This window comes from Rhamphochromis longiceps, linkage group LG6, assembly GCF_057381845.1.
Source record: "Rhamphochromis longiceps isolate RC_006_pf linkage group LG6, R_longiceps_female_GT1.1, whole genome shotgun sequence".
NCBI lineage: Eukaryota > Metazoa > Chordata > Actinopteri > Cichliformes > Cichlidae > Rhamphochromis > Rhamphochromis longiceps.
The window spans coordinates 8,155,984-8,183,950 of record NC_140562.1 but is presented as its reverse complement, the minus strand read 5'-3'; the positions used below and the strand labels follow the sequence as shown (position 1 = coordinate 8,183,950).

At 40.7% G+C, this 27,967-nt stretch overlaps 2 protein-coding genes and 1 long non-coding RNA gene across 4 annotated transcripts; 2 read left to right on the top strand and 1 right to left on the bottom strand.

Moving 5' to 3' along the window:
• Positions 1 to 2,223: 2,223 nt before the first annotated feature.
• Positions 2,224 to 15,703, bottom strand: saraf (store-operated calcium entry-associated regulatory factor). Of its 2 annotated transcripts, XM_085409109.1 has the most exons (8): positions 15,474 to 15,703; positions 15,271 to 15,388; positions 7,217 to 7,395; positions 6,371 to 6,560; positions 6,016 to 6,288; positions 5,608 to 5,761; positions 5,408 to 5,493; positions 2,224 to 2,729 (listed from the first exon to the last, which is right to left on the bottom strand). In XM_085409109.1, the coding sequence occupies exons 1-8, from the start codon at positions 15,573 to 15,575 to the stop codon at positions 2,704 to 2,706; spliced, it is 1,128 nt and encodes a 375-aa protein (XP_085265235.1). In that variant the 5' UTR covers positions 15,576 to 15,703; the 3' UTR covers positions 2,224 to 2,703. The 2 variants fall into 2 exon arrangements, with proteins under 2 accessions (XP_085265235.1, XP_085265236.1); XM_085409110.1 differs by lacking the exons at positions 15,271 to 15,388; positions 15,474 to 15,703 and adding an exon at positions 12,852 to 13,159.
• On the top strand, positions 8,655 to 12,534 carry LOC146667448 (uncharacterized). The gene is made up of 2 exons (XR_014912051.1): positions 8,655 to 11,589; positions 12,413 to 12,534. It is a non-coding gene; the product is annotated as an uncharacterized LOC146667448 (long non-coding RNA).
• A 45-nt stretch (positions 15,704 to 15,748) lies between the features above and the next one.
• LOC146667446 (uncharacterized) lies at positions 15,749 to 25,244 on the top strand. The gene is made up of 2 exons (XM_085409107.1): positions 15,749 to 15,857; positions 16,281 to 25,244. The coding sequence occupies exon 2, from the start codon at positions 23,668 to 23,670 to the stop codon at positions 25,216 to 25,218; it is 1,551 nt and encodes a 516-aa protein (XP_085265233.1). The 5' UTR covers positions 15,749 to 15,857; positions 16,281 to 23,667; the 3' UTR covers positions 25,219 to 25,244.
• Positions 25,245 to 27,967: the final 2,723 nt, after the last annotated feature.

Here is a 27,967-nt window from a genome sequence, read left to right as displayed (position 1 = left end):
ATTATGTTAGCAGTTGTGCAGAATCTCTGCACAGCTGCTAACATAAGCCCTCTGACACTTTAATCTTTTGGACATAGTGAGGGCAAAAGACTGCTGTGATGTAGAAGTATTTCTCTGTCTTGTTCTACTATTCAGTTGTATTTATATAGCCCTAAATCACAAAATAAAAAAAGGCACTTAGTCAGCAAAACCCCATCAGTCATATGATCTCTTAAACAGCAAGTGTCATTGTTTGACTAGCTGCACCCGTAGATGTAATGTTATGTATTTAATGTAATGTAATGAACCACCAACTGCCAAAGAGACAGACAGTGAAAGTAAACAGTATATCCTTAGTTTCTTAACATAAAACTCATTGTTGCAGTGAGGGGCAGTACGAAAGTGACTAATTTTTAGTTTTAGTCCCGTCAGTAGCTAGCTAATATAAACAAATGTAAGTCTATTAAATGCAACCAACTTTGCTTTCTTACAAATTTCACAAGTTGCAAGAAAGCAGATCAGCCTGAGAACATATGTGAGAGGCTGACACAATTGTAAAAGACTTTGTGTCTGATGCTTTTCATCTAACATTTGTTGTGTCAGATCATCAGTGTAACATTAAATGTTGGAGCTCGTTTGCATCATTGTGACCAGTGCTGTCATATTAATATGACCGTATTGTGTCATATGAAACATTAAAGTACATTAGCCAATCAGCATTTATCATTGAATAATTAATATATCGTGAAAAGGAACATAATGTTAAAGAATGTTTTACTTTACTTGCTATTTTGAATATATTTTCATATGAAATTAATGTAAGACTGTTTTGTAGGATTATAATTTATGTAAAGAGTCTAAATACTTATTCACTACTCTGAATAAAAGTGATCCATTACTAGTCAATGTTAACCTTTTTTCACATAATACAGGCACCAGGGCGCACACCAGTGCCCTGCACTGTATTTATTTGTATTTAGTGTGGGCCCATCTGTGCCTGTACGTCTCATACGTTCTGGAAAGCAGGAAGTGTGCACACTTTGTTTTGATATTTTAAATATGCAATTAAAATGAGGATTGTAGAAATCAGTTTTCTACCTTGATGTGTTGTTGAGTGTGATCAGAAACATTTCTTAAATATCGACAGCTTTTCCTGTGAAGCTTTATAAAGGCACAACCAGGGCCTCACAAACAGCGGCTGGGGGGATGACAAGGGATTCCTTATCAAGTGACTAAGGCTGTTTGATATGACGATATGTATCAAAATAAGTATATCGATATGAAAACATTGATCATTTCATATTATATGTTAAGTTCTCTTTCTCTTATATTTAAAATAACCACACTACAGACGGACAATCAACTTCTTAGCCGTTGGTTCGTTAGCAACAGCGACGGTAAAACCATTGTGTGGCTCCGCCGTCCGCTCGTTTATTTTCCACATAAACCTTTCACAATAAAGCTCAAGATCCTGATGAGTTTTCAAAATAAACTGAAATGATATACATTATCCTCAAACATCAAATTTCAGAATGTGCATCAAACAAATTACCTCAAATAAAAACATGAAGTAACTATAAATGGCGCTTACACTCACAGAGAATACCAGCATGGCCAGTGAAGATGAGGCAGAACCAGGCAGCTCCAAACCGAAGGACCAGTCAAAACCGATCGAGGACCTTATTCCTACAAGGGGACATGGTTTGGTTATGCAAAAGTCTGACACAGTCTGACCAGAAAACTGTACTGTGCAAATTATGCCGCAAACCAGTCCCCACCACAGACTCAAACACAACAAACCTCTTCTACCACCTATGCAAGAATCACGTGAAAGAGTATGGAGAGAGTTTATGGATGAGAAGCAAAAAAGAGCCGCCAGGTTTTCCCCCGCAACACACTATGTAATAAATACAAAGAAAATGATGGCCGTTACAACGTATATCTAAAAATATATAGTTTCATGCATCTGTCAAAACACTCGATGCCAGGTACACGACGCCTAGCTAAAAACAAGTCGAGTTGCCTGAGATTCACAGAATTTACGCAAAAACCACTATTTTGTGATATATATCTTTATCAGGATGAGAAATGTTTTATATCGGGATATGAGATTTTGGTCATATCGCACAGCCCTAGTGCAAACTCATCCAGTGATGAGTTTGCACAGATGATTGAAAGGTGGATTTTCTCCATGAGTCTAAAGACTAAGGTTTTTTTCTTAGCTGATGCACAAAGCCAGAGAGCAGCAGTACACACCATTTTATTAACCATTTTGTCAATTCTAATATTTCATTTACTGGAAGGGAAAAGGTGCATCAGCAGAGGAACACCGTAACAGATACAAACATTTGAGCAGAAGGTTGCAGTTAAAGAGTTCAAATATTTAACTTGCCTACAAAAAAACCCCAAATCTAGTAATTATCAATGAAACATTATTATTGTTTTAATAAAGCCCTACAAGCTTCTTATGCTGGACGTTAAAACTTTTAGGCTAAAATCCAAACCACACGCTGACAGAAACTACTGAACCACAGCAAGCTCTCCAAGAAACACACAACCGAGCAGTAACGTTTGGACGTCTCTGCTTGAAGAAATGATTACAGCCTGCAAGCAGCAAACAGATCAATGCACTTAGTCATATTCTGTCCACTGCAGAAAGTGTGGGGGGGGGGGTGTGTGTGTGTGTGTGGGGTGTGTGTGTGTGTGTGTGGGGGGGGGGGGCTTCTATCTTCTTTTGGTTCCTCCAAAACCTAAAGAACAAAAAACAAACAGGAGTCAGTCAGTTGTAGCCATTTGCACTGAACACTTACTGGCATGCTCATTGAAAAAAGGGAGGAATTGTTCTTTTATTGTGGGTGCTTCTGTGCTTGGAGATATTAATGCTTATATCATTATAACATGTAATATAAAGTTTGGGATTGTTTGTATGGATGTAACTGATGTGTTTTTCATTCACTTAAGAGCAGCTAAACCAGCAGCTTAATGGCTCAGACACACAGCCATGCAGCAAAATGTATCAACTGGTCTAACATCATTTATCAAACTAGCTAGCATCAGCTGTGGTACGCAGCTTGACATGAGCATGACATTAATTGCACTAATGGTTCTCTCAGTTAGTTTTTAAACCAAGAAAAAAAAAAATGTAATTCACGTAACTAAGCAGGTGAATCAGCAGATCAATGTGACCGTGTGCATGGAGGCACAGCTTTAAAAACCATTTAATATCCTGCTCTGATCAGCTAAGACTGGTATTCACACTCAGACGCTTTATTAGGTTCACATTAGGGCTGCTCGATTATGGCAAAAATGATAATCACGATTATTTTCACTGAAATTGAGATCTCGATTATTTGACGATATTTATTTAACCCTTTAAGACCTACTATAGAACCAAGTCCGCCAGAGCTTATATATATTATTTTTTTACATGTTGTAGTGCCATTTGTGGGAGCATTTCAAGTTGCTATACAACTGTTATAGCCCATATTTTAATAATATCTATGTATCAAGTCCACAGTAACTACATTAATTGCAAAAAAGTGCAATAAACTACAAAAAAAATGGAAAATCGTTTTTGTTTTTTTTACATATATTTCTACTTGGAGAAATTTAAGAGGTTTATCCCTCAAAACGTTAAATACAAAAAAGTTGCAAATAATAGTTTACAACAACAAGAAATTTATTTTGAGTGTCTTCATAGTGTTATTTTGGAGATACAGCAGGAAAAACGAAAAAACAATCCTATGATGCAAATTTGCAAAGAAAACAGCAGGTGCATCAAAATAAACTATTTCCAGCAGTGCAATTCGAGTTCTAAGCATCCCAGAAACTATTCAGAAAAGTCAAACATGACCAGTATAGGCTTTTAAGGCCTACAAGTAAAAAAAAAACTACATTTCCGCGAAAATGACGTCACTTCCGGTTTCGGCCAGGAAATGGCGGACATGTGATCGCGCTGACGTCTGTTACACTGTGGGAAGTGTTACGAACAGCTGATCGGATCGGCAAAGCGTGTTTCTGGAATATTATGTTTTTGTTCCTGCAAGCGCTTTTTATGCAGTTTTTGCAAAGCTTTATGTGGAAGGAAACCATGACCGAGGACAAGCTGATGGCATCAGATGTAAGTACAACTCCTCCGGTTTCATATGCAAAACAAATTATTGCGCTAGCTTACACGGTTCAGGTTCTACAGGGATTTAAAAATAGTTACACAAAACGGAGTGTGCTGCTCTGACCGGATTTAAAGGGTTAACAATGACTTTAAAAAATAATATAAAATAGTGTGCAACACCACTGAAGTTTTTTTTACCTCTCTTTTCAACCAACAGCAGTCACTCTCCTCTCCAAATAACTTCTGCTTAGCTTTCCGAGCTTCCCTCGGGTCCTCTTAATCAGCGGTCTCCAACCTTTTTTGCGCCACGGACCGGTTTATGCCCGACAATATTTTCACGGACCGGCCTTTAAGGTGTCGCGGATAAATGAGGGAGGGGCTAATAATCGGCTCAGTCATTTTTAATGATCGTTGAAAGCCCAGATCGTAATCGTGATTAAAATTCGATTAATTGAGCAGCCCTAGTTCACATGTTCAAACTGCTCGTTAAACCAGGTATCTAATCAGACAGTTACAGGCTGAAGTTCAAACCAGCAGAAGACCACTCCAAGTTTTACACTACAGCTCACGTGAAGACTGGAAAAACCTGCGTCTTGATTTCTGCTGAAACGTTCAGAAGGTAGAGTCAGAATTTGGCATGAAAGCATAAATCCACCCTTGCTTGCATTGAGGCTTCTGGCAGTGGCGGTATAATGGCGGGGGGTATTTTCTTGGCACACTTTGGGCTCCTTACTACCAACTATCAATATTTTTACGCCACATCTTACCCAAGTTTCTCTGTGGGTCTCATATTTCAAATGCATTAAAATTACATGAGCAGTAATTTTAAAGATAGAAATTCAACGCTCTAAATCAACGTCAGAATGGTCATGTCTGCTTCATTTGTCATGAAATAAGAAGGGACCAGGTCTCACCTGGCCCTGAAAGTACTCATCAATTCTTCCATTAATTTGGACTGTCTATAAAACTGTCTCTAATGCAAATCTTGGGAAAACCCTTGCAATTAAAGCTGAAAGTCTGCATTTCAATCATGAATTGATTTTTTTTTTTTTAATTTACAATCCACTGTGGTGGTGTACAGAGACCAAAAAAAGTGTCTTTCTCCAAAACATTATGGCGTATGACCACAGAAAAGTTCTGATGGATAGGATTAACACACTATATCGGAAAGATAGGACAAATTGATTTCTTGGACAAACCGTGTCGAGCTGACCCGGATAGGTACTAATGGAAAAGGGCTATAAGAATCACAAAGGTAGGTAGGTAACATGTGCAAACTGTTTCTGTGTCCCTTCTAATAACATACAGTCTTGGTACCTGAAGTAATGCGTGTCCCGGAAGAGGGAGGTTCTCTGGCAGGTCTGTTAGTGTGAGTGGAGTAGTTAGAATTGTAGGGCTGGCTCCTGCAGAATATATGAGATGGAACACAGCATGAATATCCTGAAGACAGGAAGGTGAAACATAAGTCCATAGTCTCCGTTTTCCATTATTCTCTCTCCTTCCACCCCTTTACTAACCTCCGACCACCAAAAAGATATCCAAGCAACCCGCCTGTTCCCATTCCAGTCCAGAAACCACCTCCTGTGCCGGGAGCTGCCTGGCCTCCTGGGTACTGGTGTCTGTGAGTGTAATCACTGTGGAAACCATAACTGGGGTTGGCTCCAGGGTAGTCTGAGCAGAAAACAAGAACTGATCAAAACTTTTTTTTCATGCAATGCAGCCTAAATTACATAAAATAAGACTCGTCTCATTTCTTCAGCACCAAATCGCAACAGCAGTCACCTCAAGGTGCTTTATGTTGTTCAGTAAAGACCCTAAAATAATACAGAATACAAGGTCCGCTCTACCAAAAGGATGTGCTGCTTTGACAAATGTGCAGACCACACCGTCTACATCTCCGCACGTCGTCATTTTGCATCAACTACCTGTGTAGTCTGGTTTGAATCCTGGTGGGGGTGGTCCACCCATGGAGCCATGGTAATTGTGTCCAGAATGTGTAGCTGGTCCACCATCTTGCCCCCCAGTGGTGTTCCCACTTAGGAACAGTTTATGGATGCCATAGGCTAAGAGCAGAAGCACAGCAACAACCAGCAGTCCTCCTGAGTCCTGAGTGCCTGCAGTGTAAGAGCTCTGACGGTCATGCTGCTGCCCATATTCTGATGAACCAGTAAAGAAACTGGAGGCAAATCCCCAGAGATCTGACAGACAAAACAACAAAGAACATTCTTAAACAACTAATCCTTGTGTAAAAATGAAAACCTGCATCACTAATCCTCCTACCTTTAAACCCATCACGGGAACCCCTACTACTGTGAGACCTCCTCTGGCCCTCTTCAGTCAGTTCCAGTGTGTACTCCAGCCCACAAGACCCTTTCAGTATGTAGGCATCAGCAGGGTGACTGTAGCCCTCACAGCTCACCTCAATGTGACCAAATCGATGTGTGTTGTCCATGTCAGTCCTACACTCCCACTGTGACACACAGCAGAACAAGAGACACCCCATCAGTCTAAAATGTATTTAAGCATAACAAGTTTGAGGGTTACTCATACACACGGTACAATACCTCATTTAAACTTCACTCTCACCACTTAGACATTCTTGCATTTGAACTTAGTTTAAAGAGACAAAATAAAAGGAAAATGTGAGGTCTTCTATTTTGCAGGTGTCCCATATCTGTCAAGGATGAGATTCCCCACACAAGTTTCTCAAATCTTGCTCAAGTTTTGAAGTGCAAAATTTCAGATTAGAAAAAGTCCCAATTTAATTTGTCAGATTTTGTTTTTTTCATGAGCAGTTGTGCTGACAAGATTAAACTGCCTGAATGTGACAGAATGTGCCCGTCAACACATACATATTACTGAAATTGAACATGCAGACCATCCTACAGCCAGTGGTGCCAAAAAAACATGGAAACAACAATAAAGATTAAGGCTCAAACCACCTCTCCTCGTTGTCGCCTGTAGAAATAATGTCCTTGTAGTTTGGGTTGGCCTACCACTGTCTGAGATGAACATTTTAATATGCACAGCACACACAGGAGTCATTTCTTCAAAAATTGAAATAAAGCAGCTGAATCAGTCCTACTGAGCTCATTTCACACAGTACAGCACCAGTAGGTCCCTCACCTGCACATCGACTCCATTCCAGCCTTTATTCACACACTGGACCACCTCTGGGACGAAGGCGTGGCAGCCCGCTGACCCTCCAACACACTTGAGCTGAGGGATCGGGCTAGAGCGCCTGGCTGTGGTGTACCGGTTCCTGTACAGAGTCAGTGCCTGGATGTCCCGCAGCAGTACACTGCCTGCAGGTGACAAAAGGCAAGGGCTGATTTCCACACTAGGATTACACAAATCGCAGTCATGTCGCTTTAGACACACTAAAGCTCTTCTTCGGGAACAAACTTTGACTCGTTAGTCCTGAATCAACCAGCATTTTCTGTACGCTGTTCTTTATGACATCATGTAGTGCCATACTCATCATATAACCTACCATTGCTGACAAACATGCATGCACAGCGTGTTTGTCACTAGTTTGTGGTGTATTTCCTAAACAGGGGAGCATCTCGGTAACCAGTGTTGTGCCAAAAAGTGATTGTCTGCCAAAAATTGATTTCCAGTGTTTCCCTCTGTTTTTACGTGTAATATCTTTACATATGTTGGTAAATAGACTTTGGTGAACAGAGTTTACGAAGGGGTTATATATAATATCTAAAAATTACCTGTTTTTCAAGTATCTTTATAACGTCCTAGTATTGTACCTACATTATAACCAATCTGGTCCTTTTTGTCCACTTAAAATATGTTTATATTAGGGGTTTTTTTGTTATATTTATTGCAATTTCTGCTGTCCTCTTTGTCAGATTACTCTTTAAAAAAGACATTTTTAACCCTTGGATAGCCGTCAAAATTTACACCCTTTTATGGTCGTCGGGACCCAAAATGGTCCCCATCCAAAAGGTGATATAGCAATGGATTTTATGAATTTTTTTTTCTTTTTTTTTCACATCAGATCTTTTAAACAACTTCAGACCTATCCACTGATATAAAGTTTTTCATAATTTTTTTCATATTTTTTAGGTTTTTATGGCTTTATTGTCATAAAAACCCCTGTTTTTTGGGGGGTAAAAAATCATAATATGCAATATTTTTAAAAAATGAGTTGCAAATGGAACTACTTGGCATGAGGTTATTAGAGCCTTGGATAGGTAAAAAATTCATAACAGAATTGATTTGGATACTTTATTATTTTTGGAGCAATAAGAGTTTTTCAAATTTACACCCTTTTATGGTCCTCGGGACCCAAAATGGTCCCCATCCAAAAGGTGATATAGCAATGGATTTTATGAATTTTTTTTTCATTTTTTTTCACATTAGATCTTTTAAACAACTTCAGACCTATCCACTGATATAAAGTTTTTCATAATTTTTTTCATATTTTTTAGGTTTTTATGGCTTTATTGTCATAAAAACCCCTGTTTTTTGGGGGGTAAAAAATCATAATATGCAATATTTTTAAAAAATGAGTTGCAAATGGAACTACTTGGCATGAGGTTATTAGAGCCTTGGATAGGTAAAAAATTCATAACAGAATTGATTTGGATACTTTATTATTTTTGGAGCAATAAGAGTTTTTCAAATTTACACCCTTTTATGGTCCTCGGGACCCAAAATGGTCCCCATCCAAAAGGTGATATAGCAATGGATTTTATGAATTTTTTTTTCATTTTTTTTCACATCAGATCTTTTAAACAACTTCAGACCTATCCACTGATATAAAGTTTTTCATAATTTTTTTCATATTTTTTAGGTTTTTATGGCTTTATTGTCATAAAAACCCCTGTTTTTTGGGGGGTAAAAAATCATAATATGCAATATTTTTAAAAAATGAGTTGCAAATGGAACTACTTGGCATGAGGTTATTAGAGCCTTGGATAGGTAAAAAATTCATAACAGAATTGATTTGGATACTTTATTATTTTTGGAGCAATAAGAGTTTTTCAAATTTTCACCCTTTTACGGTCCTCGGGACCCAAAATGGTCCCCATCCAAAAGGTGATATAGCAATGGATTTTATGAATTTTTTTTTCAGTTTTTTTCACATCAGATCTTTTAAACAACTTCAGACCTATCCACTGATATAAAGTTTTTCATAATTTTTTTAATATTTTTTAGGTTTTTATGGCTTTATTGTCATAAAAACCCCTGTTTTTTGGGGGGTAAAAAACCATAATATGCAATATTTTTAAAAAATGAGTTGCAAATGGAACTACTTGGCATGAGGTTATTAGAGCCTTGGATAGGTAAAGAATTCATAACAGAATTGATTTGGATACTTTATTATTTTTGGAGCAATAAGAGTTTTTCAAATTTTCACCCTTTTACGGTCCTCGGGACCCAAAATGGTCCCCATCCAAAAGGTGATATAGCAATGGATTTTATGAATTTTTTTTTCAGTTTTTTTCACATCAGATCTTTTAAACAACTTCAGACCTATCCACTGATATAAAGTTTTTCATAATTTTTTTCATATTTTTTAGGTTTTTATGGCTTTATTGTCATAAAAACCCCTGTTTTTTGGGGGGTAAAAAACCATAATATGCAATATTTTTAAAAAATGAGTTGCAAATGGAACTACTTGGCATGAGGTTATTAGAGCCTTGGATAGGTAAAGAATTCATAACAGAATTGATTTGGATGCATTATTATTTTTGGAGCAATAAGAGTTTTTGCATTATACATCCATTGGTATCCCTCGGGACCCAAAGGGGTCCCCATCCAAAAGGTGATATAGCAATATCATATATGAATTTTTTTTTCATTTTTTTTCACATCAGATCTTTTAAACAACTTCAGACCTATCCACTGATATAAAGTTTTTCTTAATTTCTTTTAAATTTTTTTAGGTTTTTATGGCTTTATTGTCATAAAGACCCATGTTTATATTTTGGGGGTAAAAAACCATAATATGCAATATTTTCAAAAAATGAGTTGCAAATGGAACTACTTGGCATGAGGTTATTAGAGCCTTGGATAGGTAAAGAATTCAGAATAGAATTGATTTGGATGCATTATTATTTTTGGAGCAATAAGAGTTTTTACATTATACATCCATTGGTATCCCTCGGGACCCAAAATGGTCCCCATCCAAAAGGTGATATAGCAATGAATTTTATGAATTTTTTTTCAGTTTTTTTCACATCAGATCTTTTAAACAACTTCAGACCTATCCACTGATATAAAGTTTTTCATAATTTTCTTAATATTTTTTATGTTTTTATGGCTTTATTGTCATAAAGACCTCTGTTTATTTTCTTTGGGGGGTAAAAAACCATAATATGCAATATTTTCAAAAAATGAGTTGCAAATGGAACTACTTGGCATGAGGTTATTAGAGCCTTGGATAGGTAAAGAATTCAGAATAGAATTGATTTGGATGCATTATTATTTTTGGAGCAATAAGAGTTTTTGCATTATACATCCATTGGTATCCCTCGGGACCCAAAATGGTCCCCATCCAAAAGGTGATATAGCAATGAATTTTATGAATTTTTTTTTCAGTTTTTTTCACACCAGATCTTTTAAACAACTTCAGACCTATCCACTGATATAAAGTTTTTCATAATTTTCTCAATATTTTTTATGTTTTTATGGCTTTATTGTCATAAAGACCTCTGTTTATTTTCTTTGGGGGGTAAAAAACCATAATATGCAATATTTTCAAAAAATGAGTTGCAAATGGAACTACTTGGCATGAGGTTATTAGAGCCTTGGATGGGTAAAGAATTCATAACAGAATTGATTTGGCTGCATTATTATTTTTGGAGCAATAAGAGTTTTTGCATTATACATCCATTGGTATCCCTCGGGACCCAAAATGGTCCCCATCCAAAAGGTGATATAGCAATATCATATATGAATTAATTTTTCATTTTTTTTTCCACATCAGATCTTTTAAACAACTTCAGACCTAACCACAGATATAAAGTTTTTCATAATTTTGTAAATATTTTTTATGTTTTTATAGCTTTATTGTCATAAAGGCCCCTGTTTATTTTTTATTGTTTTTGTGGGGGGGGGAACCCATAATATATATTATAAATATATATATAAAATATAAATATATTCTCAATCACATTCACACCACTCTCTTATATCAGTTCCACTACATCGAGACTATTTTATGGTGGTCAGCTGTTTTATTGTCATGTATTTTGCATAATAAGATAACCATGTCCTGCATTCAAAACCACTGAAAATGTCTATGGTGGTGCTGTACCTAATATTGTGCTCATTGGATCCAAAACATATTTTTCCTTTATTTTGAAGGCTCAGGCTTAGATCCATTAGGTATTCACGAGAAAAAAATTATCACATGTCAGGATTACAGTATATCGAAAATATGTGATTATAAAGGGAGTCAATGGGACCCAAAATGGTACGACGACCACAGATGGTAACACTTATGTGAATCTCCTTTACTATACACAACACCATATGTAACAGAGTCATAAATAACATTGTTATAATTACACAAAATGTGTTCTAAACCCCCAAACTTCTCCTTTTATAGCTGACTTTTAGGACCTCCAAGCCTGTAGTTGTGTTCATTATCAGTTAGAGCCCCTCCTCATTCTTTTCTTCTTCTTTGGTGCAATACTATAAATACAGTGTACCCCTTTTGCCTCTGCCCTTTTTCTACAATTCCCCTGTGGGAGAGGTGGGTGTCATTTCTTTCCAGCACCTTAAAGCACACATAATTCATATTTAACCACCCTGATGTTTATGATTGCGATTTTAATTCAGTTATTGTCATTATTGAGCCTGTTTTTGTAAGATGTTATAAGTGTGTAGTATGTGTGTGTCATAAATGTGTTTTAGGCGCCATAAATGATAGCATGAATATGTATTCCTTGCTAGCTTGGGAGCTGTGGTGGGTTGAGCTAATCCTCTTCCCCTGTGGGAGAGGTGGGTGTCATTTCTTTCCAGCACCTTAAAGCACACATAATTCATATTTAACCACCCTGATGTTTATGATTGCGATTTTAATTCAGTTATTGTCATTATTGAGCCTGTTTTTGTAAGATGTTATAAGTGTGTAGTATCAGGTATGTCAGATTTCATGTTGTTTTTGTTTTATCTTATGTCAAATATGTTACGTGTAAATGCATATTTTATGTTTAATGTAAAAATAAATGCGCCCTTTTTCTACAATTCCCCTGTGGGAGAGGAGCTGGAGTGGGCAAATTATTTACTTGGAGGTCTTTCTTTCTTTTACCTTTTTTATCAGACACAACGCAGAATCACACCGGTTACACATAGAGGGGATCAATGAATTTTAAAAATAATGCTAAAATGCAACTCCTGGCCAAGTTTCATGCAACTAGTCTTTAAAATGACTGATATATTGAGAATCAAAAATCCAAGGGGACCCAAAAGGGTCCCTTTTTTGACTATGACCATCTAAGGGTTAATGTCAACGAGATTTTTTTTTTAACTGGATAAATAAAAATAAATAAATAAAAGTCACGGCCAAAGACTGATTGCGGCTTCTAACTTGTGACAGGAGCGTTGTTTGTGACTTGATATCATTTATGGGGGATACATTTGACATGTTACAGATCAACAAGTTATTTATATCAGTTGAAATAGGAACAATCCGTTTTTGGCAAATACCGGAAATCTGTTTTGGCAGGCGATCGCTCAGTTCACCGGAACTGAAGAGCAGCGTAAAAGAAGTGGACACTAAACGCCAACCCACCGTCATCCCAGCTGTCGGTGTGCCGCGCACACAGGAGCAGCAGTACACCGGAAAAAAACACCTTCATGTCGCGTCGTTGTTTCTCCAAGAGCCTTCACACACACAGCCTCGATAAACACACCACAACCCGAAGACTCTGCTGCCGATACTTCCGTGTTGCGTCACCTGTTTTTCGCTTCCTGGGACCAATGAGGAACGTGCACGGCTGGACTGTGGCACGTCCGTGTGTTTGTGAGTGAGAAAGAGAGAAAAGGGCAGGGGCAGTTTGCTCGGGATAATGACGGCAAAGCTCCGGCACATGTGTCAAAACAATCAACACTGCTTCAGAAACTGTCGAGATTCAGGTCTTCTCAACAGAGTCACGTGATCAATGCCGTCCATCGTAATCAGAGACATGGAGCCAGACAAAAAGAGGATGCTCTGCCTATTCCTAAATAAAAAACAGTTCATAAGCATTTCTGCTCCCAGGTCTAAAGTCTAGATAAGAAATAATCATAGTTATAGAAGGTATAGTATATTTCAAGGGCGTAGATTTGGCATGGACGGAAGGGACGTGTCCCCACCAATATCCAGCGATTATTGAATTGTCCCCACCAATAATTTGATCTCTTCGAGTAAAGAAAAACAAACCCGATAGAAAGAAAAAAAACATCTGTCGACGTCTCATTCACCCAGCGGTGCAGAAAGAGTTAAATTACGTTCTCTACTGGAGTCCTACGTCATGTGACAAATATGGCCAGTGTGATTGGCTGTGCCTTTCAGGCAGCTCTGTTTAGTTTTAGCAGCGGCAAGCCTGCGCTGCGGGGAGGACGGCAGCAAAAAGGAAGAACCTGGATATAAGAAAGTATTTTTCAAAGAAACCTGTAAGTAGTGATGGGCAGATGAAGCTTCATGAAGCACTGAAGCTTTTCATCCTATCCGGTTGTTCAGTCTGACGTCACTAGCCGTGTCTGGGTCTAAACTCCGCTGCAGGTCCATATATCAAACGATCACTGTGGCATTACTGAGAGTTGAAAAACTGTCTAAAGTCTTTCATCTTTAATAAAATGATCAGCGTTCTGCTCTACCAGGTGTAACAATTGAGTTTAACATCCAGGCATCCATGAAAACGGAATTTATGACATTTAACGGAGTTAGAAGTTAGCAGGGAGTTAGCTCGCTAGCTTCTATCTAAATACAATATAGCATGTCCTGACTGCGGGGTTTTGGAAACAAATTAAAACGTACAGCTCTGTTATCACTTCCAGCATAAATGAAGACAGAAAACTAAACAGCAGTAACGTTTGTAGGGTTACTGAAGTTGGGCTAGCTGGTATATAATGATGTGCTGCGTGACCGCTAGCGACACAGCTACGTTAGCATAATATAAACAAGCTAACTTTTTTTTCCACTCGATAAAAGTTACCGTGAGTGTTCTCGGTGGTCAGGAACAAATGTAATCGCATGGCAGGATGCTGTAAAAGGACCAAACTTCAGCCAGGAGAACAACTGAGATAATCCATCCACAATACGAGGTTAGTCATTCATATACTGCTGCATGGGCTGGGCTGTAGTTACATCCTAAGGTTTTAAAAACTGAGCTTAAATAAATGATTAGCGGTAATAAAAGCCGAGGGAGGTCAACAGTGATCACTGACTGTTTTAGGAGCTTTTTGAGATCAAATAGAAGAAAATACATAACATTAAACATGTTAACAACACAAAAGCCATATTAAACGCAGACTACTTTAGACCCGGAAGTAGGATTCGTCGCGTCATCACTGAACAACCGGATTGGTTCACCCCAGCGCAAAGCGTCTTGAAGCTTCATTTGCTCTAGTAGGACACCTACTGGACGTAAAAATATTAGTTGGCATGAATTTGAAGAGTGTGGCCTTTTGCACACAGCCTGTAAATGTCAACAACAAAAGGAGTGTGGAAAGCATCTATATTGTAGTGATGCAGTATACTGTGTATATTTATACTGGCAGTATGGAAAATGATCATTTGGAAATGCTTAAAATGGAAATGATCATTTACTGTGAGGTGAGGTGTGGTTGGGGTGTGGACAGTGGTGGTGCTTTTGTAACGTTGAGGTATGGACAGCTACACACTGAGGCCTCAGTCCTGCCCACATTTTATTCTGTAAAAACTAAATTTTCACTGCTTCTATAACCTTTAGTGGGGAGAACATAGCTAGGATTTAATGATTTAACAAATCTTTTAAATCCTTTGTCCTCCACAATGCTAAATGGCTGGGAGTCCTCAATCACCATGCTAACCAGGTCTTCATCTATTTGAGATTGTCTTTATTGTCTTTCCTCAGCAGAACAAAGCACAAATATAAATATCACACACGTAACTTATTGCATTGTATAATATCGTTATCTCATTTAGTAACATTACTGCATGCTGTATTATCATGGCATTTGATGCTCACCTGGTCTTGCTCCACAATCAGTGTTCCCCCTATTCTCATGCAAAGCTCTGTAGTGCCTAAGCATGGATGAGGTGTTGTTGTTATATCCCAGCTCCCTGGCACATAGCAAACACTCCACCTTGTACAAAAGTAAAGCCGCTTAACATAAATTGTATTGCACCATCAGTATTATGAAAATACATCTTCTGTAGAAATTTACATACCTTGTTGGGAGATATAAGATCAAAATGTTCCCACACAGGGGAGGACATCCTCCTCTTCTTAGCTGGCTCCATTCTCTCCTGACTTTCTCTCCTCACTCTCATAAACCTCCAAACTGTCTCCAAACTCTCACTAACCGCAACTCTCCATCAAACACCCACATTTAGAATGAAGTCTGAGGGGTTTGTATCGCTGTCATAGCTCGCGGCAAATTCGAACCACTTCATGAACCAGTCACGTGGTACAGCCGGGCAGCGAGGCTTCGGACGTCATCATTTTCAGCTCCTCCCATAAATGAAGCAAGCCTTCCGCGCATCGCGGAAACGCCCCCTCCATTACTCGACACACGCTCCGAAGCCTCGATACAGAACGTCACATCACTACCTGTAAGTCACTTAAAGCAAAGTTCACTCATAAAATGTGTCCGTCACAATAACGTTACAGGCTATGCAGGCGGCACTATTAGTTACCTCAGTCTCCCACAGTAGCATTTCTAATTTTGATTGAAACTGTCAGAGAAAACGGCAGCCTCGAGCAGCCAGGATATTAGTTTACAGAGGCTGTTAAAATTATATATCTAACGTTAAATGTTGGTGACACAATAATTTCATCCTAATGGTGCTGACATATTCATAGGGTTAATTTTTGAGACAAAATATCATGGTAGTCATGATTTTGCAAATATTCCAACCAACAATGGTGACACAAGATCACAGGTGAAATTGGGGGATGACTTGATGGTTCAATTACTGTATTTGAAGCACATGTGTGACTGCATGTATGTGGAATGTCTCACTGTTATTCATCAGGTGACAGGCAGCTCTGCCATGTTGTAGCTCAGACAGAGGTGAAGAGGCGAGCTCACAGGTGACTGACTGATGATTTGGTGCTGTAGATTAACTAGTATTTATTATCATGACAATTGTCAGCTGCTGATGTAAATTGATTCATTAGTGTTTATTTGACAAAGAATCTGAATTGACACGTCTCACTTTTTATATGGCATGAATCAATGTGTTATTTTATCAGGTGGCAATATGTCCTAGTGCAGTCAGAGGGGAAGAGCCAGGGCCAAAGCTGAGGCACATCAAGCACATAATAATAATAATAATAATAATAATAATAATAATAATTTTAATCTGAGGATAAAATGCATGTACTGAGGCTAAAAGAAGCTTCAGTGTTCTCAGAAGACTAAAAAGATGGGTAAGGTTAACTGTGAGGAGAAATTGTAGAAGGCAAAGGAACTCAGACTCAAGATATCTTTTACATGTGCACACATGGACGATAATCACAAAATTAAAAAATCTTTCATCATTAACAGTGACTCGAATGAGATTAAACAATGCTGCTGTATGCCATGTCCACCAGGAGAGACTGGACAGTATAGATGTAAAACAAATATGCCAGCAGTTTACCTCAGTTAACGAGAGGAGAAGGCATGTGTGTGGCCCCTTCACATAGTGGACATTGAGTTGTTGTGTGGGACACTAGTAGTCCATGTCTGTTGCTGTAACAGTAGTTCATGTTTGGAATAAAAAATCCCAGCTCACTGATTTGATCGGAGCAACAGTGCCTAAAATGTTGCATAATTTTGCTGAGAGATCTTTTACTTTGTGGTAATCTTAGATGAGTAGCTTTATGGACAAAAACCAGCAGGTCATTCAGTGTTCCCTTAGTGCTAATGTATAAGAGATGTTGGTGTACTATAACTGAAGTAATGTTGTTAATTCCTTAAAGTCATATTCTTTTATTGTCATGACTGTATTTGAAGCTATTTTTATGTTTGTATGATGCCTGATTTATATGAAATATGGCTGAAGTAAACTAAAGCCTAAAATACTTAGTCAGTCATTTGTTTAATAGTAATTTAACATTATATAATTTCAAATGTAAAACTATGAATTGTAATTTTAAATGGTTTAAAAGCATGTAGAATAGCATATGTAGGCAAGTATATTTCTCCTTTTTATCAAGAAGCAAAGACAAAAAGGGGAAAAAAAGAAACAGGGCAGGGTTCGGTGGTTGAATCATCCGTCCCCACCAATGCCAAAACCAAATCTACGCCCTTGGTATATTTTATATAAACGAATCTGTCTGCTGGTAATTGCATAATCACGTGGCCTCACAGTACAAGCATACTCCCAAGCTATTATAATGGTTTGTACATTGTTATTTATTGTGTGGGTTTTTTTTTTTTAATTAGTAAAAAACCATCAAGAAGTCACAAGCAAAAGGAGAACACACCATGGCACATGTTTAAACAAGGAAAATGTATTCATCAATATTATTAAAATGGGTATAACATCATTTTTTCAACAAAAAATACACCTTCAAAACACCATATCAGCCCGATATCAGACAGAACTGTCACATGATATCAAACAGAGGCTGTCAATTCAGCTCTGTTAACTGGGCATAATGAAGCAGTTCATTACAAGTTGTAGGTTCAAGCTGCTCTTCATATTTTTGGCCACCAGATGTCACCAAGGGGAACTGTGTTGAAATAGTTTTTCAATACAAGCTTCAGTGCTTCAGAAAGCTTCATTTGCTCATCACTAGCTCAGGACCTGCAGTTCACAGACTGGAAACACATTGAAAAATAGTGGTGTGTGGATTGATACTGAAATTTTGATTCTTCCAATACCAGATATTTACGTTCTAGAATCGATTCAGTAGGCAACGGGTGAAGTGTCTTGCCCAAGGACACAACGACCGAGACTGTCCGAGCCGGGGCTCGAACCGGCAACCTTCCGATTACAAGACGAACTGCAAACTCTTGTGATGGTGATGAAAATTGAGCACCTCAGTTATGCGAAGAACAGTCAACTTATCTTGGAGAAATTGCCTCTGACATAGAAGTTACATAATTTATGTGAAGTTGTACCAAATGAAAAATTGATTAAAAAATTGGCTTGTCCAATTTCTCAAAAGTTACTTGAAGGTTTCATTTTTGCCTCTGCTACAGCACTGATATCACATAATACAACGGTTGAGATTTTTTTAAGTATAATCTTCAGGTTATAATTAAGGAACTCAGCCTTGCCATTTCTAGCAACAGTCCTTTGGTCCAAGCTAAATCTAAGGGACGTCCACTAGCATCAGATTTCAAACTTAAGCAATTCTGTGAGGAAAAGTTTAATGTTGTGGAACCTGTTGAGTATGTTCTAGAGGCAAGGTTCAACAAAACATTTCAATATGTTCCCATACTTAAGTCTCTTCAGCTACTTGGGCATAATGGTAAAAAAAAAAAAAAAAAAGGTAAATGGCCTGTATTTGTATAGTGCTTTTCTAGTCCCTAAGGACCCTAAAGCGCTTTACACAACCTGTCATCCACCCATTCGCACACACATTCACACACTGGTGATGGCAAGCTACATTGTAGCCACAGCCACCCTGGGGCGCACTGACAGACAGACTACAATGATATAGTGGACAAGCTTGCTAGTAGTCATATAGCCTGTTCTGCAAATTTACACCAAATACAAGTTTTGATGGTCAAACAATCCTTTTTTTCATTTGAGGATTTAAAGATTTCATTGTGTTTGCATATTAATGACTTCCAGGTTTGCAATCTATTGTTTCATGCAAGAAACATAAATATTGTCTGATTTATTGGATTTTAGGTAACTTGCCTAAAGCAACATAGAATATTGCAATTGATTTGAAATTGAAAGGTTTATCTACTAGGAGGTGGAGAGGTACCACTGGCCAATGCCAATATTTTTGTCATTATTATGATATTGTTATTATTGGCTGTCATACAAACCTGTTTTTAAAGCAGAGGGGGAAATGCCAGAAATGAAAGTGAAGGGGGAAAAAAGAGGGAAGAGAGGAAAGATACAAGAAATAAAACAAATTTAGATCATATAGAAATGCAATGGTTTTCTCATTTCAAATTTAAACTCAATACAAAACTGGTGAAAATTAAAACAGTTTCCTTAAGAAATGTGTCCTTTTTTATCAGAGTGAACACAAGATGGCTGCAGTCCTGAGAGTTGTCCTTGGAGTTGACAATGCATCAAAGTTAATTCTGCCCACTGGAATACCTGATTCAGCTGAAGTCCTTAACAAAGAGATTAGAAGGAACTTTGCATTGTCTGGCAATTTCAGACTGAAGGATAGAGACAGTGAGTTTGACAATGAGTTTGTGAACTTGTCAGCAACTTCAGAGATCAAAGACAAGAGCACGGTTAAAGTTATTTACCTTCAGAATGAGTCAGACACACTGAAATAAAGGCCATGTTGGATTTACTTAATTCAGTAGTGGACATTGGTTGCACACAAATGTTTTGCTTTGGCAGAAATGTAAACAACTTAGTTAAATCAACACAATTTTTTCATATTCAATAAACCTGTGCATTTTGTGTTCAAAAACGCAATTGAAACATGTTTAGATGAAGTAAGTTGAGCTCTTGGAATATTTTAATCCTTCACAATTTTGTCATTTTATTTCACCACTATTCAATAACTTTTACTGCAGTACTACTTGGTCACCTAAATACTACATAATGTTCAACAAAGTCTAGAGTCTGGTTACCATGAAAGTTGAATGGATCTACAACAACTACCATCCTCCTATCTTTATCCTGGCTGGGAAATAACCCTGAAGTGATAGGTTATGAGGCAGGGTACACCCTGGACAGCTCACCAGTCTATCACATGACAAACAACCATTTGCATTTACAGGTAATTTAGAATCACCAATTAACTTAACTATAATAACTGCATGACTTTTAACTGTGGGAGGAAACCAGTAGACCCAGAGAGAAACCACTACAAACTAGCCATATTGCGGATTTGAATCCAGGACCTTCATACTGTGAAGCAACAGCATTAACCACGATGCCACCAATCCAGGCTTAACAAAAGTAGGAAAGCTATGATTTCGAGGCTTGATGCAGAATTTTTTTGTTTTGTGTGTGTATGGTTGTCTGCCTCTAACTCCAGTGATTTTCCTGTAGTTTGACATCGCATGCAATCTTATGAATTTCATGAGTTCAGCAACTAACCACTCTTACTAGATTGTATCATGTCATCGCAACAAGAACAAATTAAGTTGTTGAATTTCGTACAGATCCTTCATGATTTAATTACGTTCATAGAAACATGAAATTATTGTGTTCAAATTACAAGTTAGACTTTTTTAATGTAACAACCAGCCAATTTACTTTTTTCGGTATACCAAAAAAAGTAGAGGTGGCTGCTCGACTTGACTGAGACCACGATCCAAAGCGCGCAAGACTGAAATACCGTGCAGTGTCGCCGGATTTAACATTGCTATATTATTGACTTACTTCACTCGAACATGATATGAACAATTTAATCTAGCCTCTCTGCATATCATGTAGTTTCTACGCTATACAGTTACACTTAACTTTAAAGCATGAGGCACTTGTGTTAAATACATGATGCTCACGTAAATCCTAGAGCTGGCCAATCCCTTTTTTTCAGTGCAAGAGGAGGAGTTGGAGGAGACACAGCTCTACCCTTAGATCCCATCCATGGCCATCAAACTTCAAAATATCTCAGTTCAGTTATGAGATACAGATTTAGTTTAGAGAGAGCGAATCGAGCGTTCTACAGCACACTTCTAAGTCCAAGCTCCAAGCTTAAGAGAGACATACTACATGGGCTGGCATCAGAAATTGATTGTAGCTGTAATTCTTGTGAATACGATAAAAAGAGTGGGCATTATACGCTTGTTCTGCTTATATTACAATACTCATTCTGTATAACATACAACATACTAGTCAGTGACTCTGCACCTGAAAACTTCCAACCAAAACCAGATGTTCTTACCTAGAATATGTTATAGCTGATCAACATCAGTTTTAGCTTGCTCTGAGATACACTTGGCTAATATGTGTTTTCAGGTTAATGCAGAGTTCACCCGCATCACCACAGTCCTCTAGTCTAAATCTTTTTGGTCCAACTGGAGCATTACTCCAGCAAACTACTATGGGTGTTTAGAAAGAAGGGGGGACAGCAGGACACAATATCAGACAGATCATGGCAACCATGCACAAGGTGTGCATGTTGAATGAGTTTGTGATTGTTTAAGCTCTTGACACTGAGGTGTAAACCTCAGGAAGCAAGTTTGACATAACCAGGCTTTATATCTTTTAGTCTGCTTGATGAAATGTAAAATCCCAGAGGTAGCAGCTATCATGTCTGTGATTCTAAACTTTCTTATTCCAGGGTTTCTGCTTAAGGATCTGTGGACTTAAAAAGGAGCGTTTGATGCTTCATTTTTCTTCTGCACAGAATGTTGATTAAAAAAATAATAATAATGCAACAATGATCCTGGAAATAGGACAAGAGCTATACAGGTTGCATATATAAAATGTGTCTTGTGCAGAGAATTTATGTACATTTACAGGATAGTGTAAATAAAATAATTAGTTTAAAAACCGTCTTTCACACAATTGAAGTAAGGTGGGGCAACATACTGAAAGCATTGCGGCTCTAATTAAATGAAGATCCTGACAGCCGTATTACAGAGTTCTTGTAAGTTGCAACACCGTTGGAGCCCAACTGACAAAGAAAATCTGTAAAAAAAAAATTTACACAGCATTTTTTGATTTTAAAAACCTGTCCACATTGTTTATACAGAAAATGGGACTTTTGAGTTATGGTTGAGGTGGAACTATTATCAGTGTGCTATTAATACTGCCATTTTTCTCCACTAGTAAACCATGGAATTTTTTCTCCATGAACCACAATAAGACGAGATCTGTGGTGCAAACAAGTTATGAGTGTTAATATACACTAAATCTTACTTACTGTTTATTCATTGATGGTTCTGATCTTCTCTTAGGATTTACTGAAAATGGAAAATATAGATAATTACCAACCTTATATCATTTGTAAATTGTTTCATTAATACTGCCAATTTATATTATAGGTATAAGTGTTAATGTGTGTGCACTTTCTGCCATGCAGTACTGATTCTGGCGCTGTGAGACAAATTAAGAAAATAGTGTTGGGCACCTACATTGTGAGGCATGAGGCAGCAGATGAGATGGATCTCCCTGAAAATGCTGGTATCATCACTTGGCTTTGATTCATATTATTGTCTACACACACACACACTTGATCTACGGTTTAAACTTGAGATAGCCTAAGAGCCTGTGATACACATCTGAATTTCTTCAAAAAGTGATATTTGGATTAGATGGGGAAAAAAAGCTTTCCAATAAAGTGCAGGTTCTCAAAAACAAGTCCTCTACAGCAGACAAGACTGGACCTGGAGTTGGACTTCTCAAGACAATCTCAAGACAGGATTTAAGTTGACTGTTGTGTTTCAAGTTTTTGTGGACTACAGGATCACATTTCGTCCACTGACAGGGAGATGCCAAAAATGCCAAATATACATGTGAAATAGCCTGAAAAGAAGGAAGGAAGACTACTGGACCAGCTAACTGGGCAGAGTAAACTGAGGAATTCCCAAAAAGACAATCTAATCTAAAGACAAAATGTTGGTGGTTCTTTTTCTAACTTCGCTCGGTGTTTCACTATGGGAATCGCCTCGGCGTGACCAACTACGGAAGCTCCAATGTCTATGACAGACCTGTCGAGCCGTGCTCAGGGCTCCGCCCCCTCGTACTAACACGGCCGACCAGCTCCTCCTAACTCATTCTCGCTTTCTTCCCGTGAGAAACTACTTTGAGCTCCCTCAGCGCATCCAGGCTAACTTGATTAGCTGCTTAACAGTTCTCAGGTGTCCCGTGTAGGAGTACGTCGCCGAAGGCAGTTTTTCTGGTTCCAGTTTGGATCGTGCTGAGTAAGTCCTTCGAAAGAAGTGTACTTAGAGTTGCACTGTGGAACAGCAACCGCGTCAGGCGAGCTGTCCCAGCGGTTCCTGGTTTTAGTTAGCGAGGTAGCCGACGTTGTGTGACTCGGGCTAATGCGTTACGGCGAGCTGTTCGTTCAGTGTCCGGCTAGCATTAACTTGTTAGCAGGCCACGAACCACATTAGCGTCTCACTAGCATTAGCTTGTTGGTCGACCTAGGGTTCGGTTAGCATTAAGTTGCTAACGATATTGGCTAGCGGAGTGCAGCTAACGTGTCACGACGAGCTGACTCCCGCCGCGACTAGATCGGATTTAACACCCGCTGCTAGTCCTAGCTACTTACGGGCTAACGTGTCGAGACGAGCCTGGTGTAGCCTAGTCTCACCCCTTTCCGCTAACCATGTCTACGGCTCCTACTCCCGCCAAAAGGTCGGAGCCGAAGGCTAAAGAGGCTGCATCCCGCCCGTGCCCCGCATCATGCGGTGCCACCATCTCGGGCAGGGACCCTCATCCAATGTGCATCGTCTGTATGGGTGCCAAGCATGCTCAGGCTTCACTGGCGGACCCTCAGGGATGCCCACACTGTGCTTTGATGCCAGAGAAAGTCCTGGAAATGAGGCTGAGAGTAGCAGTAACGAACAGTCACTGCTGCCTGTATGCTGCTACTGCTACGAGCGATATCCGTCATCCACGAGCCTCCACAAGCTGGGCGGACATGATGGAAGAAGAGTCCCCGCTCATGCCCCCATCATTCGAGGACCTCCTCGATCAAAACGTGGGCGAGCCGGGTGGCGAGGATGCGGAGGGCGATGCCGACTCCGACCTCCTCGACCTGGAGGACATGGATGAGGAACAGGAGGATGACTCTACCTTTCCTCCCCAGCAGTCCAGGCCACCGAGTGGGGCTGAAGTTGCACCCCTGGTGGACAGCAATTTGTACGAAGTCTGCAAACGGGCTGCTGCCAAGCTAGGCATCCCATGGCCAGCCGCCCAGGATGCCGAAGGGGCAGAACGCGACCTGTATGACGGCAAGAGGCTCCCACCAGCCTTGCCGCCATCAAAGCAGCTTCTGCCAGCAGTCCCAGCCTGCATGAAAGAAATGAGTCGCAATTGGTCAAGCCCTTTTAAAAGCAAGCTTCCGACCAAGGGCTGCTCTAAGCTTGAGATCCAGGGGATGGGTGAACTGGGGCTGACCGAACCCCCAGCAGTGGAGCCTTCAGTGGCGTATCACCTTCACCCTAACCGCAGGGCAATCTCAGCTTCTTCTAGCATTTCTTTGCCCAACAAGATAGATCGCCTCACGGCATCTATTTATCTAAGGACATACAAATATGCTGCACAGTCAGCATGCTCGCTTAATGCAGTCACACTGCTATCAGCATATCAGGCAGAAATTCTGGAAGACATGGGCCGTCAGCTTGACTCGGGTTCCCCGAACCCAGCCCTCTGGGATGAAATCTGCGTGGTTAATGATCTCATTCTTCGCTCCTCCAGGGGAGCAGTCCAAGGGTGTGGTCGCGTTATGGGCCTTGCAGTCTCGGGTGAGAGAGCCTTGTGGCTAAACCTGTCAGGCCTAGGTGATGCTCAGAAGGCTGAGGTCATGGATGCAACCTATGACCCAACCAAGGGTCTCTTTGGCCCAGCCCTGGAGAGAATGAGAGAAACAAGCACCCGCAGAAAGCAGGAGGGTGAAGCATTCAACCTCTGCTTACCCAGAAAACCTAACTCTCAGCCCCAGCAGGCGCCAAGAGCTGGCTTTGCAGCAACAGCAGCAGCTGTGAGAGGGAGACAGAGTGGGGTCAGAATGCAGAGAGGAGCAGGAGACCAGCAGGGTGCCCACCAGGCCAAGGTAGAGAACCGAAGACCTTGGGGCAAGCATTCCTTTGCAGCAGTTGCTGCAAAGAACAAGCCGTCACACCCCGGAGAGGGGAAAAAGAAGCGGTCAGCCTAGCACACCTGCAGCATTCTGTGTCACCCCTCTTTTCTTCCCCAAAGAGAAGGAAGGTGTTAGAAGGGGTAACCAAATCACTCCAAAGTTCAGGGTCTCCGGAAGTTTCCAGTTCACCAGGAGCACCCTCTCAGTCTCCTCCTCCAGTTCAGGGAGGACAGACTTGTGGACAAATGGTGCAGTGTCACCAAACACTTCTAAGCACTCTGTCTGTGTCACCAAGCACTGCCCAGAGTCATCAGACACTTCACTGTGGTTTGGGGGTAACAAAAGAAATAAAACGTGCATTTCTGCAGCCAGGCAGTTTGCCAAGGGCAGAATGTCCCCCCAGTTTCAAAATAAAAACAAAAGAAAATCACTTCAATTTGTCTTTGTTCCCAGCGGGGGGAGCTCACGCTCTTCCCGAGGGGGAGAGCCCCAACTCCTTCCGGGAGACAGGGGTGACGTCACGCTACCGCTTCTTCAGAGGCCCGCTCGCAGCGCAGCTGGAGCGGTGGCGCGCATGCGCAGTTCATCCCTGGGTCTTGTCAACCATTTCCCATGGTTACAGACTACAGTTTGCGGCAAAACCACCGAGATTCGGCGGAGTGTTAGCTTCTGTGGCCAGTCGCGATTCAGCGAATGTGCTGGAGGAGGAAATATCCTCCCTGTTACACAAACAGGCGATCGGAGCGGTTCCGAGCGAAGAAGCTCAGCAGGGCTTTTGCTCCCGGTATTTCCTCATCCCGAAAAAGGACGGAACGTCGCTCCGTCCTATTCTGGATCTGCGTGTGTTAAACAAGCATTTAAGAAAGTACACGTTCAGAATGCTCACACACAAGACGCTTTGTCGTTCAATTCACACAGGCGATTGGTTTGTTACAATCGACCTATCAGATGCATATTTTCATATCACCATTTATCCTCCACACAGGAAATATCTCAGGTTCGGTTATCAGAGCGTAGCGTACGAGTTTCAAACTATCCCATTCGGGCTATCCTTAGCTCCGAGGGTGTTCAGCAAATGTGTGGAGGCAGCGCTGTCTCCGTTAAGGAACAGCGGCATCAGAATATTTTCTTACATAGACGATTATCTAATATGCTCACGATCGCGCGAGCAGGCGATCAAAGACTCCGGGGTGGTGGTGAATCACCTCACGGAGCTTGGGTTCACTATCAACCTGGAAAAGAGCCACTTGGAACCCGCACAGTCTACAGAGTATCTGGGGCTCAGAATAGACTCCATCTCTTATCGTATCGCACGTTCAGAGCGGAGGATCGCATCCTTCACTCACTGTCTTTCCCGTTTTCAGCTGGGGAAAGTCGTGCGGTTCCGACTCTGTCTCCGCCTCCTCGGCCTCATGGCCTCGGTGATATCGGTGGTACACTTGGGGCTGCTTATGATGAGAGATTTTCAGTGGTGGGTCGCTTCTCTGCAGCTGTGCCCTCGCCGACATCTCAGTCGTGGTGTAAAAATAACGTACTCTCCGGCCCTGGAGGAGCCCGACAGCTCTCGCGGCAGGGGCACCGCTCGGGGCAGTATCATCCAGGGTGACGCTGACCACAGATGCATCCCTGTCAGGTTGGGGTGCAACTATGATGGGCAGAGCAGTGAATGGCGTTTGGTCACAGAGACTTACTCTGAATCACATAAATGTGCTGGAGCTCCGCGCGGTGCTCCTAGCCTTACGGCATTTTCTGCCGTATCTCCGGGGTCAACATGTTTTAGTGAAAACAGACAACTCCACTGTAGTTGCTTATATCAACCGCCAGGGCGGCACCCGTTCCCGGCAGCTACACAGGTTAGCCAGGGAAATAATTATGTGGAGCAGCACTCGGCTCCTCTCCCTTCGGGCAACTCACGTGCCAGGAATTCTGAACAGGGGGGCGGACCTCCTGTCCAGAGGAAATCCACTGTTCGGAGAATGGAGGCTTCACCCACAGGTGGTGGAGCAGATTTGGCAGAGATACGGCCGGGCTGCCGTAGATCTCTTCGCCTCGCGAGAAAACACACAGTGCCCCCTGTTTTTCTCCCTGTCAGACGCACACGTGCCACTGGGCGTGGATGCGCTGGCCCATCCATGGCCAAAAAACTCTGCTGTATGCTTTCCCTCCCCTCAGCCTGATCTCCCCAACACTGATCAGAGTGAGGGATCAGGGGCTGTCTCTGATTTTAATAGCTCCACGGTGGCCATCCAAACACTGGATAGCAGAAATCATCCAGCTTCTGGTGGACGAGCCATGGCCACTCCCCATCCGCAGGGACCTTCTGTCTCAGGCGCGGGGGGAGATATACCATCCCCATCCAGACCAGGTTGCTCTCTGGGCCTGGCCCGTGAAAGGTGGAATTTGAAGGCAGCAGGCATGCCTCCGAAGGTTATTGAAACCATTCAGAATGCCAGAGCCTCCTCCACTCGTTCCATTTACAGCAGTAAATTCCATGTTTTTGAAGAGTGGTGCCATGAAAAGCAGATTATCCCTTTTCAGTGTTCAGTGGTGGAGCTGTTGTGTTTTCTTCAAGACTTGCTGGACAAAAGGAAAGCTTTTTCCACTATAAAGGTTTATTTAGCAGCTATTTCAGCCTGCCACGTGGGGTTTGGTGATAAACCTGCTGGGCAGCACCCCCTTGTAAGTCGCTTCATGAGAGGGGCACGTCGAACGCTCCCAGTTTCTAGACCACTGGTCCCTTTTATGGGATCTGTCAGTCGTTTTAGACGCCCTCTCCCACCACCCCTTTGAGCCTATTGGGGCAGTGGGGTTGAAGTTTCTCTCT